The sequence below is a fragment of the Mytilus edulis genome, chromosome 1 (genome assembly GCF_963676685.1).
Source record: "Mytilus edulis chromosome 1, xbMytEdul2.2, whole genome shotgun sequence".
Classification (NCBI taxonomy): Eukaryota; Metazoa; Mollusca; class Bivalvia; order Mytilida; family Mytilidae; genus Mytilus; species Mytilus edulis.
The window spans coordinates 90,845,139-90,862,077 of NC_092344.1; the positions used below are offsets into that span (position 1 = coordinate 90,845,139).

Genomic DNA, 16,939 nt, shown 5'->3' on the forward strand with positions numbered 1-16,939 from the left:
AAGTTGGTTTTTTTTTAATTCAAATTTAAATATAGATAGAACATGATTACCATTTTTTTAATTCCAAACATTGCATGATTACAAATCTTATTTTTATTTCAACAATGGAACATTCTATTTCTTTTTAGGGGAAGTTGTATAAATATTAGCACTTCCACGACTTGACAAGGTTTAGACTGAAGAAATTTAACTGATGATTTGCCATAGTTACAAGTTTTTTTGTATACAAATAATGAGAATGGCAAGACTATAAATGTTTTAAAAAACCTTTTATTGAAAAAAATAACATTAATACTCAACTTTCATTTGTATTTAACAACGGTCAGAAATGTTGTATTTAACAACGGTCAGAAATGTTGTATTTAACAACGGTCAAAAATGTTGTATTTAACAACGGTCAGAATTTATGTTGAATTTAACAACGGTCAGAAATGTTGTATTTAACAACGGTCAGAAATGTTATTGCAACAATTAAAGCATCCATCAGTGTTATCTTTCTTCACTAACTACATACACTCCTCTCTGTAATATGGCACCACTGTAGCATTTATCTGACAACTTATATGTCATATTAATTATGATTGTTAGTACTTAGTTTTGGACATTAAATAAATGAATGCTCTCTGTCATCAATCTCAGTTTCAACAATTATGCACTACACTATATTAGGGTGAATAAAGCTGCAGTATGGGTATTTCGTCTCTGTAATCAACCTAATACAACTAAGCATGCTTTTCACAGTGTTATGCATAGAAAAATGTTACGCAGCCATCTATATTCTCTATAAGCTTCCTTTCAACTTCTGAATCTTCAGACGTATCTGCCATCTTTTACTCCTGTATAGAATCTGTTACATTCCCATTTCTAATGCACAACTGTGAAGTAGGATGAAAATAGTTCTTCTCCTTCTTTAATATTTCTAAGTGATACAAGTACTATAACTCTTGTCTGTCTGAAATTATATATACAGTCATAGATTAAAAGTAAAATATCATACATTCAAATAAAATTACATTTTGAATAAGTTCAGATTCAATCTTTTTTTTTTTGGCAATTGAAAGATTATATAAGATATAGGCAGAAAATTCACAATGCAACAGTTCAACTATGGACCTCTTGCAGCACATCTATACACACCTTATTTTAAAGCCAAATGAAACCTCCCCAGAGTAAGTCATAATGCTAGACAGCAGGAGTCAAAGGAACAATTTTAAACCTTCAGAAGATGTTTATAGAAACTTCTTATTGTCAACCTGTTTATACTATTTTAAGCATTCATTTTATGTATACTCTTCTTTCAAGAGTAAAGGGACCTTATCCGAAATTGGGTAGCATTATGGGAACATTACTGTTTTGGATGTTCTGGTTGGTCAAGACATTATTTACAGGATATTGATAGTTGAGACTCCCTAACATAAATTAAGAAAAGGTATGTTGAATTTCTGAATAGGTTCATTACTAGTGGTAATTTTCTGTCACAATATAAATACATGTACCTTATTTCTTCATTTTCATAAGATGAACTGTAGAAATTATTTGGAATAAATTTACGTAGATGGAATGGGAAGTCAGCTGGAATGTCAAACTCTTGGTAGGCAACATTTGCTTGATGTTCTGTAATATAAATATAAAGACAGTTGTATCATAGAAACATTATCTTTAATCTTCTTTCATAATTCAATATTATACAAGAACAATTCATTCAATCTGGAATTTAGTGAAGCCATATACATAAATCCAATTTCTTATTCAGTATTATAGATCATATTATTATTGTAGCTGAATTGTTTAATTACATTTGTGGTTCCATTTCCAAATCACTGTAAACGTATATATTTGTTCCACCTAACAGAATTTCCAATGGAAATTTTGTTATAATCAGTCATAATATCTGTTCCCAATGGAACAAATATTCTATACCATTTATTCCATTCAGAACATATAATGTAATATTTATTCAAGTGGAAATAATATTTCAGAATATTTATTCCATTTGGAGCTTATACTGTGGATTCATTATTATTCGTTGGATACCAATTTTCGTGGATTTCGTGGGCACAGTCAAACCACGAAATTAAATATTCAACGAATGATAATTTTTCTATAGGTTTGTATGCAGACTTCAGCAAAACCACGAAATTAAATATCCATGAATATGCAAGTTTTTCTTAATCCACGAAAATTGGTACCCACGAAAATAAATGAATCCACAGTATTACATTTATATTACATGTATGAAGGAACTTCTATTTCGTGATATCACTAGCCTATCAACACTGAAGCTGCAAGTTCAAACCCTGCACTTAGTACAGTAGCACTGTAGGTTTGTTGCCCTGGACTCCAATCTCATTTGACAAGAATTGTTATTTTTCCTGGTGAAGATTGATGGTTCTCTCTGGGCACTCCAATTTCCTCCACCTATAAAAACTGATTGCAAAGAAGCAGTTTTAAAATAATGCTGAAAGGCAAAGGAGTAAGTTCGGTAAGGGCCATATTTGGCCCCAATTATAAAGTTCATAGTTACAAAACAATAAATGCTTTAGGTTGCCTTAAAGACATGTGAGAAAGTTAAACAGAACTGTTTTTGTCAAAGTTTAATTCGAACACGTTGATTTTTACATCCCAAAAAGGTCAAGATAAGGGATTTTTTGTGAAATTTGACAAAATCAGCTGGATTTCAACCAAATAAAGGACCAGGAAACATAGAGCGCAGGCGTCGACAAGCTTAATATTCAAATAAGACATGTGAAATGTCTTCATTAACATTATTTTAAAAGATCTTTGTTGTCGACGTATGCGCTCTATGTTTCCTGTCCAATAATCTATGGAAATTTACCCATTTTCATTGATTTTTTTGTGAAAAATCAATATGAGTACAACTTGTGACGTCATAATGAAACGCAGAAACGTGAAATTTTCAATAAAATGGCTTATATCCTATCTAGTCAATGTATTAGCTACAATTTATCGTGATATTGGTAAATAAATCTGAATTTGAAATTTACGCCAAAAAAGGGGGCCATTTTAGGACCTTATCGAACATACTCCTTTAAAACACCAAAAATCAGTCAATATAAGGGTATATTACCTGTTGACTGATTGTTAACATACTGTCCAACTGCTAAAGGATTGACTGGAAATGGTGTTAGCCAAGACATATCACTTATCAAATATGGCCCAATTCTGTCTCTCTGACAACAAGATCTGAAAAATAAACAACACATGAATAAATAGGTCAATATAAAGAGCAAGGTGTATAAAATGGCATCTATAAAAATTGTTTTATTTTCTAACTTTTTAATGTCCCATTTATAGGCATTATGTTTTCTGATCTGTGCATCCGTTCGTCCGTCCGTCCGTTTGTTTGTTGGTTCGTCCGTTTGTCTGTCTGTCCCGCTTCAGGTTAAAGTTTTTGGTTGAAGTAGTTTTTGATGAAGTTGAAGTCCAATCAACTTAAAACACCTGTTCCTCATATGATTTTTCTAATTTAATGCCAAATTAGAGATTTGCTCCCATTTTCACGGTCCATTAAACATAGAAAATGATAGTGCAGATGGGGCATCCATGTACTATGGACATATTCTTGTTTTAACAGATTTCCTTTAATTCTGTAGATAAGAAAATAAATTAATAAATATATGACTGTCAGAACAAGATGAACATGTACTGTGAGATTTTACTCACTAGTTATAGTCCTGATCTATGTTGCTTATTAAATGTGATGAAAATTTCATATATACACCTCGCCAAAAGTTAAGCAACACCTGATAATTTTACAGAATCGTTTTTTACTGAATTCATAACCAATCGAAATATCAATACAATAAACAGAATTTGTGTTTTTATAAGATAATATAGACAATAGACAATATTTTATTCGCACACACACATTTACATTAAATGGTTATGGCATACAAAATTAAGACAATTAAACTGACAATAGTTAAATTGATTATAATTATATTAGAGTGACAGTGGTATTCACAGCAAAGAAGAAAAAGGCTATAAATATCAACAGTTAACACATTGTTAATGTTCATGAACAATTAAAAAAAGAACACAAACAAAAATTAGGTTGCATATTAAACCAGATGCTCCGCAGGGCGTAGCTTTATACGACTGCAGAGGTTGAACCCTGAACGGTTGGGGCAAGTATGGACACAACATTCAAGCTGGATTCAGCTCTAAATTTGGATTGTGATTAAATAGTTGACACAGCATAGGTTTCTGACACAGAATGAATGTGTTCTAATGAACTTAAAATTTTTGTTTTCTCTTAGAGCAATTCACTATGCTGTTGAATATTAATCCTCTCAAAAAAATGTTTGAAGAAATTTTCTTTTTTATTTATGAAATTTCAAATGAGAAAAATTGAACCCAATTTTTTTAATCACATCCCCCTTTCCCTTATTCCAAAACTAATCTCAATTAAAATTTCTAATGGAGTTTGCAACAATAACTACTCATTTAAATACATCATAAAATATTAAGATGTAAAAAAACTGCTTGTTATCACTGAATGGTAAAGATTATTTTAATTTATCAGTTGGTAGTAAAAAGTGAATATACATTGTATATTGTATATAACAAAGATTTAAGTTGATTCTGGACAAAGAAAGATAACTCCAATTAAAAAAAAATCTTGCTATTGCACAATATTTTGCAATAAGATATTTCTTGCTTACTATTCTGGACAAAGAAAGATAACTCTAATTAAAAAAAAATTTGCTATTTCACAATATTGTGCAATTAGATATATCTTGCCATTGCGCAATACTGTGCAATTGAAAAGACTTGCTATTGCACAATACTTAATATAATAATTTTAGATCCTGATTTGGACCAACTTGAAAACTGGGCCCATAATAAAAAATCTAAGTACATTTTTGGATTCAGCATATCAAAGAACCCCAAGATTTCAATTTTTGTTAAAATCAGACTAAGTTTAATTTTGGACCCTTTGGACTTTAGTGTAGACCAATTTGAAAACAGGACCAAAAATGAAGAATCTACATACACAGTTAGATTTGGTATATCAAAGAACCCCATTTATTCAATTTTTGATGAAATCAAACAAAGTTTAATTTTGGACCCGATTTGGACCAACTTGAAAACTGGGCCAATAATCAAGAATCTTAGTACATTTTTAGATTCAGCATATCAAAGAACCTAACTGATTCATTTTTTGTCAAAATCAAACTAAGTTTAATTTTGGACCCTTTGGACCTTAATGTAGACCAATTTGAAAACGGGACCAAAAGTTAAGAATCTACATACACAGTCATGACAGTTAGATTCGGCATATCAAAGAACCCCAATTATTCAATTTTGATGAAATCAAACAAAGTTTAATTTTGGACCCTTTGGGCCCCTTATTCTGTTGGGACCAAAACTCCCAAAATCAAAACCAACCTTCCTTTTATGGTCATAAACCTTGTGTTTAAATTTCATAGATTTCTATTTACTTAAACTAAAGTTATTGTGCGAAAACCAAGAATAATGCTTATTTGGGCCCTTTTTTGGCCCCTAATTCCTAAACTGTTGAAACCAAAACTCCCAAAATCAATCCCAACCGTTCTTTTGTGGTCATAAACCTTGTGTCAAAATTTCATAGATTTCTATTAACTTAAACTAAAGTTATAGTGCGAAAACCAAGAAAATGCTTATTTGGGCCCTTTTTGGCCCCTAATTCCTAAAATGTTGGGACCAAAACTCCCAAAATCAATACCAACCTTCCTTTTGTGGTCATAAACCTTGTGTTAAAATTTCATAGATTTCCATTCACTTTTACTAAAGTTAGAGTGCGAAAACTAAAAGTATTCGGACGACGACGACGACGACAACGACGCAGACGACGACGCCAACGTGATAGCAATATACGACGAAAATTTTTTCAAATTTTGCGGTCGTATAAAAAGTTATACAGATGTTCTTCATAAAATAAAAGACAATCATTAATATACTTTATGGTGATTTTTAAAATGACTGGTAGACTGCTATTTATAAGTACAGTCAAATGATTTAGTGTTATAGTGGACTGCAATTTAATAAAATTGAAATTAAGATTTTTATTAATATTTTGTATATAGGTATCCCTTAATGATTTATAGCATGGACAGATTGAGAAGAAATGGTATTCATCCTCAATTTCTTGTCTGTTACAGGATAAGTAAATGCGTTTACTTCTTTCCATGTTGGTATAACGCCCTCTTTCAATTGCTAGGGAATGCGCACTTAGTTTAAATTTACTGAAAACTGATCGGTCGGTTTTGAATTTACATATATCAATATATGGGGGCCTTTTTCTAACTCTTTTAGTATGACAAAAGAAATTTAATTTTTCACATTTATTGATAGAACAATTCATAATTTGATAAGCCTGGTCATATATTCTTTGTTGGATACTATTTATGTGATATTTTAAATTAAAAGTATTAAAAGTGAGATGACCAAAACCTAATTTATTTAACCAGTCTTTTACAATGTTAACCCATTTACTTGTTTTCTCTACATTATTATATATTTTATGGACTAAAGTGTTAGGCGAGTTTACAATGTGGTTTAGAAATTTTATAGCTGAAAGGTGAATTTTTAAGTACAAAGGGATTCTGTTTGTCTCAGTTAAACAGGCTACATTTGTTGTTTTGCACTGTACTCCTAAAATTTCTTTAATAAATTTAATATGTAAATGTTCAAATGGATCTGAATCTTTGAACACTTGGCTTACACCCCAAACTTCACTTCCATAAAGAGTTATTGGAACAACTAAAGTATCAAATAATTTTTCAAGCATACTGAAGAAATTATCTAAAGAGACTGTTTTTTTAATTTTAAACCAAGCTTTTCTTCCTTTTTCCATAAGATTTCTTTTTGAATGATTTAAACTTCCTGAACAATTTATAGTTATTCCAAGGTAACAAATAGATTTAACATATATAAAATGTTAATTGAAAAGTGAAAGTTTGGACTGTTTTTATGATTGCATTTTCGACTGTTTCATTTTGGCAAATGGTTGTAAAATTGGTAAAATAAAATACAAGATAAAGTTTGAATTTTAACTGAAACTTTTTTTTAATTTGCTCTGCACTATACACAAAATTCTTTTCAGATCTCGAGAGTGACAATTTGTTAATGCATTAAAGTACAATTTAGGTCAATAGCGAGTGTATCCTACACACTTCTGGAAAAGTTCACTCACACATCATTTTGTGCTTGAACTAAGCGTTGTTATGTTCTAACATGAGTTCTATGCCATTTGTTAATCAAGGCTGCTCGTAATTCCTGAAAATGCGTACTAGCTGGAACCCTGTTAGTGATTTTTTTACCAATGTCATCCCAAACGTGCTCAACGGGAACCATATCTGGTGACATGGGTGGCCAAGAAATAGTGTCAATTGCCTCCTGAGGAAAATTATTGGAAACAAAGTGTGCTCTGTGTGGTCTAGCATTATCGTCCATGAATATCGGTCTAGTTGCAAGATTGTGATTGTAAAAATGTGGCTCAACGAAATCTGTATGATGTTATCGCGATATTTGACCTGTTATAGTCCCATCTAGACTATAAAGGTCAATTTTGCAGTCGATTGAAAAGCATCCCCAAACTGTCAAACCCCCACCCCCAAACGCTGTAGATCCAAGGATGTGCTGTTTCTTGTTAACTGTATTCCGAGGACGCCATATACCAATCAATATGAAGTTAGAGGAATCTGCTCTCTTCAGACTAATGGACTTGACGCCACTGTCTCAAAGTCCAATTGCGGTGACCACGTGACCATTGATGTCGAGCTTGACGATGACAACGAGCCAGCAATGGTCTTTTGACTGGTCTACGTGCACGTACATTGACACAATTTAGTCTGCGGTTAACAGTTACATTTCATTGCACAAAACTTGAAAGGAAAAAACTTGTATTTAGGTTTCAAAAACCTGTTTTTTATGTATCTAGAAATAAAATTTATACCTGCATTTTTACCTGTCGATTAACAATAGATTAACAAAATATATAGAAACAAAGCAGTATCAAAATCAATTTTAAAACACAAAATAGAAGCAAAAATATTTAGGTGTTGCTTAACTTTTGGCGAGGTGTATATATATGCACACGATGCATGGCATTTTGAAAATATGATTTTTCTGCATATGAGAAGTAAACATAGAAGAACTGTAATAAACATGTCACAAGCACAGAATAAAATATAGATGAAGCTTGGTGTCATACAATGTATGTTAAACGTACTTATATGATTTGTAATTGCTGATAAAATTGCAACAGAATTTTGTTAGACTGATACTGGACTGACAGAAATGAACCAGCAATACCCCTCCTCAAGTTGATGCATGCATCTTGCTGGATATTTTTCAATAGAAATCACTTACTTACACTCAAATTACTCATTTTGTTTTAGATGTATTGCATATCTACATCATTACATACTATTTTTTAACCCCTGTCTTTTTCCAAGCCCATATGTTTTGAAGAATTTTGCTTATAAATAAATCAGAAAAGTATTTTCAATTATTATGTTAGGTTAATATCATTTTCCAGTCATAAAACAAATTTTGCAAATGACATAGAATTAAAGACAAACACTGCTAGCATTTAAAATGTTAGATTGACTTGTAGCCCCAGAGCATCATTTTAAAGGAACAAATGTAATACCTTTTTTTTTTTCTTTTTTTTTATCAAAAATCATAATTCAAAATTTACCTGTACATGAATTTTGACAAATTCTTATCATTTCCATCAACTAACATGCCATCAATACATCTAAATATGAAAGGATTTAAGAGACTCTGGAATAGTTTTGGTTCATGAGGTGAATAAATCAGACCTGAAATAGACAAAATAATATATTCAGATGCAAGTAGCATATACTTATATAAGTCATAAAAAATGTCTTCAGTTTTGTTTTTTTAAACATTTTTATGAATTTTAGACTGTTCTCAATTTTGAAAAAATAAAAATAAATAAATATTGTTTGAATTTGGATAGTCCTTAGTCATGAGAATGAAGCAAATTAAAATAAAATCTTCATTTAAAAGACAAATCTTCTTTAAAAAAATACAATTTTTACTGTTTATAAATAACATCACATTACTACCCTACTTTTCTTAAAATAATTGTAAAATCTATTTTTACCCCTTTACATACATGTATTAAGTCAAATCAGAGGTCTCATCAGTAACAGTTTATATGTCCATAAAGGAATTCAATATTGAAGGCAGAATATTGACAGTTTCAGAATGCACAGAAATCTCTGAAAAATAATGGATGTGGTGTGGTCATTAATTCCTGTCAAGTTCAATTTCATTCCTATGTTAACTTTAGGAAATTTTGTATTGACTAACTTGACTATCATGTTGAAATAATAAAGTCAATATTTTGGTTTTGAGAACCCTCATGATATCATTCTGTCATAAATAAATATTCTTCAATGTATGTACAGTCCAGTATAATATAATTGTAATTTGGGCTTCAAAGGGGATATGAGCTCATCTTCCCTGAGAGTATCCCATGTTCTGTGTTTTGAATATAAGCTCATTTCCACAGTGAAGATCACAAATAACTTGTACTATATATCCCCACAGTGGCAGATCATGGGGAGGGGGGGTCTGAGGGTTGGAAACTCCACACATGGATACTACAGATCCTGGTTCTACACTGCCATGTGTAACTTACCTGGATACATGGATACTACAGTTCCTTGTTCTTCACTGCCATGTGTATCTTACCTGGAAACATGGATACTACAGTTCCTGGTTCTACACTGCCATGTATTACTTACCTGGATACATGGATACTACAGTTCCTGGTTCTACACTGCCATGTATTACTTACCTGGATACATGGATACTACAGATCCTGGTTCTACACTGCCATGTGTAACTTACCTGGATACATGGATACTACAGTTCCTTGTTCTTCACTGCCATGTGTATCTTACCTGGAAACATGGATACTACAGTTCCTGGTTCTACACTGCCATGTATTACTTACCTGGATACATGGATACTACAGTTCCTGGTTCTACATTGCCATGTGTAACTTACCTGGATACATGGATACTACAGTTCCTGGTTCTACACTGCCATGTGTAACAAATACCCCAATTCCTCCATTTGGTAAAACACTTGGTTTCCTTTCAGTAACAAAACCTAAATCAGCTCTCATCTTGTTTAAGTTCTTGTTATAGATTGTTTCCTCTTCAGTTGGGCTATTCTCCAATTTAGACAGAAAATTTGTAAAGAATTTTAGAACATGTTCATCTGATATCAATTTATCATTTTGTCCTTTCTGCACGTCTCTGACTTTTCTAAAATTTTGAAGAATATTTGTGATTATAAGGCAATTGTTCAGCAAAAATAAAAATAAAATTTCCAGCACACAGTTTTATTTTATTAATTGTCATTTAAGTAAAGCAACAATTCTTTTCAAACCTTATTTCTTTTTTGAAGTTTTTACTTTATATATCCTCAAATATAAAAATTGCTAATTGGTGGGGGGGGGAGGGGGGGATATACATATCAACAATTATATTCATTGTATATCAATATTTGAAACATTATTTTTCTAATTGAATCATTATTTTTTTCTAAAATAAAATAAGTGACTTCATACATGTACACAATGTAAATGTAAGTACATTATAGTTCATGTGCAATGTATTTTATTTAAAATCATTATAATCCTAATTGAAAAAAAAAAGTCATTTGAAGTATATAAACAAACTAAATCAAAGAGCTTGTGAGCACTGAAATTAAAGGTTAAGATTGCTATCCTTTTGCAAGATTAATATAAATCATTGAATTGTGAATTTAGTTAGGCAAATTAAAATTTTGAGTTAGAGTTATCTTCCTTTGTTCACTAATGAACCTTATTTTTATAAAAGATTCATACACTAAGAAAAAATTTCTTAATAAAAATAAAAGGTGTTCTTGACAAGTATATAAGTTTAAATGCACATCATATTGTAACTTACAAATCTATAAATAACATATCATCACTAAATTTCATGATATTGATTGGATAGGATTTTGAAATGGTAAAAACACCAAATAAAATTTAGCAAACCAAAAAATTCTGCAATCTTTTGGTTTGATCTTAACAGACAAAATCTGTCAAGAAAATCTTTTTCAAATAATTATCAAAAATAACAAACAATTCTATCTTGATTTATTATTGCATTCAAAAGGGTCATTGTGGATCAATAGCCCAAAAAATTTCGAAGTCCTATTAATAATTATCATTTAAAAAAACACTTTAACATTCACTGTTCACATAATGAACATTTATATATATGAACTTAAAGTCATAAGAAACCTCAAATTAAAAAAATAATGCATATGTTTTTTTATAACTCAATGGATGGTTTTCATTATAAAACTTATGTACATATAATTTTTTCTGAAGAAAATTCTTTAATTTATTCATATTTAGAAGAAGTTTACTTTATTTTCAATTCCCCCGAAATATTTTCCCTATGGAAAGTGACCTCAGTGTGACCCATCTCATAAAAATCTGGTGATCACAATACGCATGGATGTCCTTAAAATAAAATATTATCTGAATTTACATGTTAAACACATGCTCAATTTCCATGCTTTTTTGTTGATTGTTGACAAACAGGTGACAATCGTTAAACTTTGGCTTCAAAACACGATCTTTAATTACCTGCCATATTTTCACAACAACACTGACCGATTGAAAAAAAAATTGACGATTATAAGAAATTTAGGCGAAAAAAATGATAAATTCGTGCACAGAAGACTAAGTTTATGATGTTTGTATGCATTGATTCAAGATTTGGAAAAACATTATTTTTCACAGGTCACTCGTTCCTTATGACTTTAAACAAAAATAAAAATAAAAATAAGGACCAATGTATGGCAAGCCGTTTTGCTATTTATTCCATCTTCAAGATATCTTACATAGTTTATAAGATATCTTACATAGTTTATAAGATATATAATATAGTTTATAAGATATCTTATATAGTTTATAAGATATCTTATATAGTTTATGAGATATCTCATATAATTTTTAAGATATATCTTATAAACTATATAAGATGTCATAAATACAAATATAGCCTTTGTATGAGGTCGATACAAAGATATATTGACCTGAAAGAAGTATATTGACTGAGGTCGAAGTCGGAGGTCTATATACTTCTTTGGATCGATATATCCTGTATTGACCTCATACAAAGGCTATATTTGTTATATTATTAATTTCCAACCATATTTGTATCAAAATCTTCATTTGATTTTGTTGGAATTTTTTAGATATCATATTGTCTCCTTGACAATAACAAAATATTAGTTGATATTTCAATTGTTTTTGTTTGTTTGTTTGTCTTCTTAAGAATTTGAAGATTGTTTTGTTAAATAATCGATCACAGATATCATTTGTTTCAAAACATTTAAGATGGTTTAACAATATCCTGAAATTCATTACATGACGTCACAAAGTATATTGGTTTTTAGATATTCAAAAAATAACCGTGCAATATGCTTTTTGCTGTGCAATATTCTTTTTGCTATCCTCCGTTTTCTCTCTACCTTCAAAAATATAGTTTAAGGGCATACGATACAGTTTTGATTCCGTATTTACAGTTTGATGAAAATTTCCATATAGGCTATTTTTTGCCTGATTAAATCAAATATGTAATAAAAAATATACCTTCATGTGCTACTTCTTAAGTTAAATGAGGTCGAAATTTTGTATATTTGCTCAAAATTTGGATTTGTGGCTGTATTTTCCCTTTCGAAAGAAAACCATAACTTTTTTGTTTTAAAAGATAAACACAAATTGTTTTTTGTTAAATAATTTGTAATTTCTGTATTTTATGAGTATCCTAAAAAATTATGCATTTTTTATTCAGAAATAACTCATATTTATCAAATGGTCATGAATTGAGAAAAAAACATATTTTGTTGCTGTATATTGATCAAAATTTTAAAAAATTGCACTATTTACAGTTTTATAAAATTTGGTCCACATAATCTCCCTGCAAACTGAAACTAAATGTCGTTTTAAAAATAGGGGTCCATGCGCTCGTTTTCAAATTAAATCAGTTTGAATGATAAAAATTAGTCGAAAAATGCATCTTTTCCCCATGTTTCATAGTTTGACGTCGCGAAAATAACATTTTACTTTAGCAACGTCATTACATCCCCTGTAACTGTACGGTATGCCCTTAACATGTGACTATCCCTTAACGATTCAAATTTGTTAAAATATACAATTAATAATATTAGAGGATATCTTCTATTTTATATAATCTGTTTTTTTATGAGATATCTTATTTATAATATGAGATATATATCATATGAGATATCTTATAAAGTTTATAAGCTATATGTAATAGTTTCATACCTGTCAACTGACCCGTATTCTGCGGGTGTGACCCGAGATTTTCACAATTCTAAAGGATCACCCGGGACCCCCACCGGGTCATTGAATAACCCGGGAATTCCAAAAATGACCCGTTTTCACCCGTATTTCTTAGCCTTGAGGTTGATTTCATAAGTAATAGTCCTTTGAAATTCCGGCAAATTCGTATTCTTCCATGAACAGGAAGTTCATCTAGCTGTGTAAACTGTCAAATTAAGTGGCCCATTAAGTGCATGGCTTCACTTGGCAGCATTGGTGTCAAACACACCGTTAATTAATACCAATTACCTTAGCTTTAGGTCGTAAATAAATTGCACTGTTGTTTTACAAACATATTTCAACTAGAGTTACTTCCCCTTTTTTGTCACCATTCAAAATTATTCCTTATATTTACGTTTTTTGGGTGAAATATATTAAATTTCAAAAAAATATAATTCAAATACATATTGAAATATAACTTTTCATTATTTTTATACCTTTATACAATTTTTCAAAAAAAGTTGAAAATTATTTTTTTCAGTTATACTTCCTTTAACTGTATTACTATATTTCACTTTAGTCTAATTTGAAGCAAATATTAAAATCAGTTTTAAGGCTGAATAACTGGTTAAATGAACATTTTAAAACTACTCTTTGAAAAATATATCCTAGCAGTTGATGTTTCTGGTTGAATTACATCATCACAATAACAGAAGAAAATTAGACACAAATTTATCAAAATCTTTTAAAAGTGCAATGAAATAATAATTAATAAGATTGAAAATTACTTAACCAAGTGAACATGCATTGATGTTTTGGTAACTTTGATTTCAATTGTAAGAAAAATGCACCCTAAATACTGAAATTCAGCTCGGAAAAAGTTCGTACATGTTATGACCTGTATAATTTATTGCACGCTAACTTTTGGTTACTTTCTGTTGGAAATATTATATTACTATACAATAATATAAGATATCTTATTAAGATGAAATAATATAAGATATCTTGAAATTTAAATAAATAGTAAAACAGCTTGCCATACGAAATGACCCTTGGTGAACAGGTATTTGGGCAAACATGAATCAGGGAGAACAGACCCTGATTCCTCCCATTTCTACCCTCATGATGACCACCTATACAGTTTTCTGTCAAACAGACTCAGCTCTGAGATTCTTTCACAAGTCATTGTCAGGGTAGGAAGGATACACTGATGAAGTGTGATTCATTTTCTGGATCCACACGGTGGCAATACATTATTCACTCCATTTCCTACATAAATATATTAATTAAGAAACAAAAACAGGTGCTCCACAGGGCGCAGCTTTATAGGACCGCAGAGGATGAACCCTGAACAATTGGGGCAAGTATGGACACAACATTCAAGCTTGATACAGCTCTGAATTTTTATTGTGATCAAATTCCTGACATAATATGAGTTTATGACACAAAATTTTTTTCAAGATCTTACAAATATATTGTGCAATATTGCGCAATTAAAGATTTCTTCTTCAAACTTTTCAAAAATTGGAATTTGGGAAAAAAATTGAAAACTACTACCCCCCTTTTTTTGCAATAAGTCCAAAACCTTGCATTTCATTATTAAGGTGTAATACCACCATTGATTTTTCCCTTTAAGTCTTTGTTAAATTGACACTTTTAAAAAAAATCGTACAGTATTTACCTTTATTTCAACCAAAGAAATACTTTGCATGTGTAAAGTTCAATCCTTTCCGGTGATACAGTGAAAATTTCACACTACATTTCATTGCATATAAGAAAGTAACCACCGCCGAGGGTAGACAACCAAATTTTTACACTGTTATTTACTGGTTACCTGCTTTGTATGCAACCGGATGTGACGTACCATGATTTGGTGGTATTACACCTTAAAAAGTAGTGTAATCCGAACACACCCAACATTGTATGCTAACTGTTTTTGAATTACCTCCCTTACACTGCTTTTAAATTGTCTTAATTGTCCATTGACCAGAAAAACCTAGTTTTTCCCTTTTTGCCCCTAATTCCCCCTTTTTTGCCCCTAATTCCAAAAAAGTTTGAGCCATAACCCCCCAAAGTCATTACTTACCATCCCTTGGTATGGAAACTTGTGGTTAATTTCAGAGAGATTCATACACTGAAACATAAGTTATTGTTTGAAAACTACAAAATGCTTATTTTTGGCCTCTCTTTGGCTCCTAATTCCTAAACTATTGGGACCATAACCCCCATAATCAATCCCAACCTTCTATTAGTGGTATTGAATCTCTGGTAAAAATTTATAGAGATCCATTCACTAAATCTAAAGTTATTCTCCCCAAAACCTATTTCCGTCCCCCCCCCATTTTTTTTGCCCCTAATTCCCCTTTTATAGCCCCCAATTCCAAAACATTTTCAGCCATAAGCCCCCAAAGTCATTACTAACCATCCCTTCATGGTATGGAAACTTGTGGTATAATTTCAGAGCGATTCATACACTTAAACACAAGTTATTGTTTGAAAACTACAAAAATGCTTATTTTGGGCCCCTTTTTGGCCCATCATTCCTAATCTGTTGGGACTATAACCCCCAAAATCAATCCCAACCTTCCTTTAGTGGTATACACCTTATCGCTAATCCCGGCTGACCCGGCCGCTTGAACTTTTGACGTCAACAACAATCACTTTTCCATTGTGGCGTCAGATATTTTGTTTTATGACGTCAAAATTTTACGGGAACCTGTGTGATTTCCAGCATTGGCGGACAAATAGTGATTAGGTGTATTGAACCTTCTGGTAAAAAATTATAGAGATCCATTCACTGAATGTTATTAGTTATTGTCCGGAAACTGAATGTGTCTTCGAACGATGCAGACGCCAATGACAACGACATGATACCATTATACGATGGTTGTATAATAAGGAAAAACATTTAAAAAATTTAAAAATCACCCAACAATGGCATTATTGTTTCTGAAGGGATGGAAAAGTTGTCATTTTTCTCTATTGACAATAAAAAAAATCCAGATCAATATGTACTGATCATGTCACGTGTTATTAGACAGCAACCATTTGATTTTCTGGGGGGGGCTATGGTTTTTTTTTTCTGGACAAATTTTTTTTTCCGCCTGTGGCGAAAAACAATCTATTTTTTTCGCGACAAGTCGAAAACAATTTTTTTCTTTCAGTTTTAGCATTACATATAGTGGCAGCTGAGGGTGAAACAAACAATTTTTTTTTCTCAGAATCAAAAACAAATTATTTTTTTCTCCAAAAACTGGAAACAAACTTTTTTTTCCAAAAAAAAACATAGCCCCCCACGAAAATCAAATGGTTGCTGCCTTAGGTATCAGTCACTTTACTTCCAAGCAGATTCGTTTTTTTCAGCAATCATGTGTACCTTTCTTTTAAGTTCATTATGATCCAAGGAGTAAATCTGTATCTGTAATTTTTCCATTTATTTTTCAAATATCTAAAGATCATTACAAATGATTATTAATCTTCTTTCGAAGGACATTATTTATTCGTCCTGATGAAATGTCAAAGAAATTTAACCATGGGCGCATCCATCTTGCAGTAACGAGGTGA

General features: G+C 31.1%; 1 protein-coding gene across 2 annotated transcripts; it reads right to left on the reverse strand.

Moving 5' to 3' along the window:
- Positions 1-254: 254 nt before the first annotated feature.
- On the reverse strand, positions 255-16,932 carry LOC139494568 (SET domain-containing protein 9-like). Of its 2 annotated transcripts, none has more exons than XM_071282732.1 (6): positions 16,752-16,932; positions 10,051-10,313; positions 8,708-8,831; positions 3,089-3,204; positions 1,497-1,614; positions 255-952 (listed from the first exon to the last, which is right to left on the reverse strand). In XM_071282732.1, exons 1-6 carry the CDS (start codon positions 16,832-16,834, stop codon positions 865-867), a joined length of 792 nt encoding a protein of 263 aa, XP_071138833.1. In that variant the 5' UTR covers positions 16,835-16,932; the 3' UTR covers positions 255-864. The 2 variants fall into 2 exon arrangements, with proteins under 2 accessions (XP_071138833.1, XP_071138837.1); XM_071282736.1 differs by having other exon boundaries at positions 724-952; positions 10,051-10,214; positions 16,752-16,914.
- Between the last annotated feature and the right edge of the window lie 7 nt (positions 16,933-16,939).

Coding starts and splice junctions, on each gene's coding strand:
- LOC139494568 (XM_071282732.1), bottom strand. CDS start 16,834: ATGATCTTTAGATATTTGAAAAATAAATGGAAAAATTACAGATACAGA. Junction 10,314..16,751: donor ATAATGAACTTAAAAGAAAG/GTACACATGATT, acceptor TCAAAATTTTAG/AAAAGTCAGAGACGTGCAGA. Junction 953..1,496: donor TATGAAAATGAAGAAATAAG/GTACATGTATTT, acceptor ATATAATTTCAG/ACAGACAAGAGTTATAGTAC.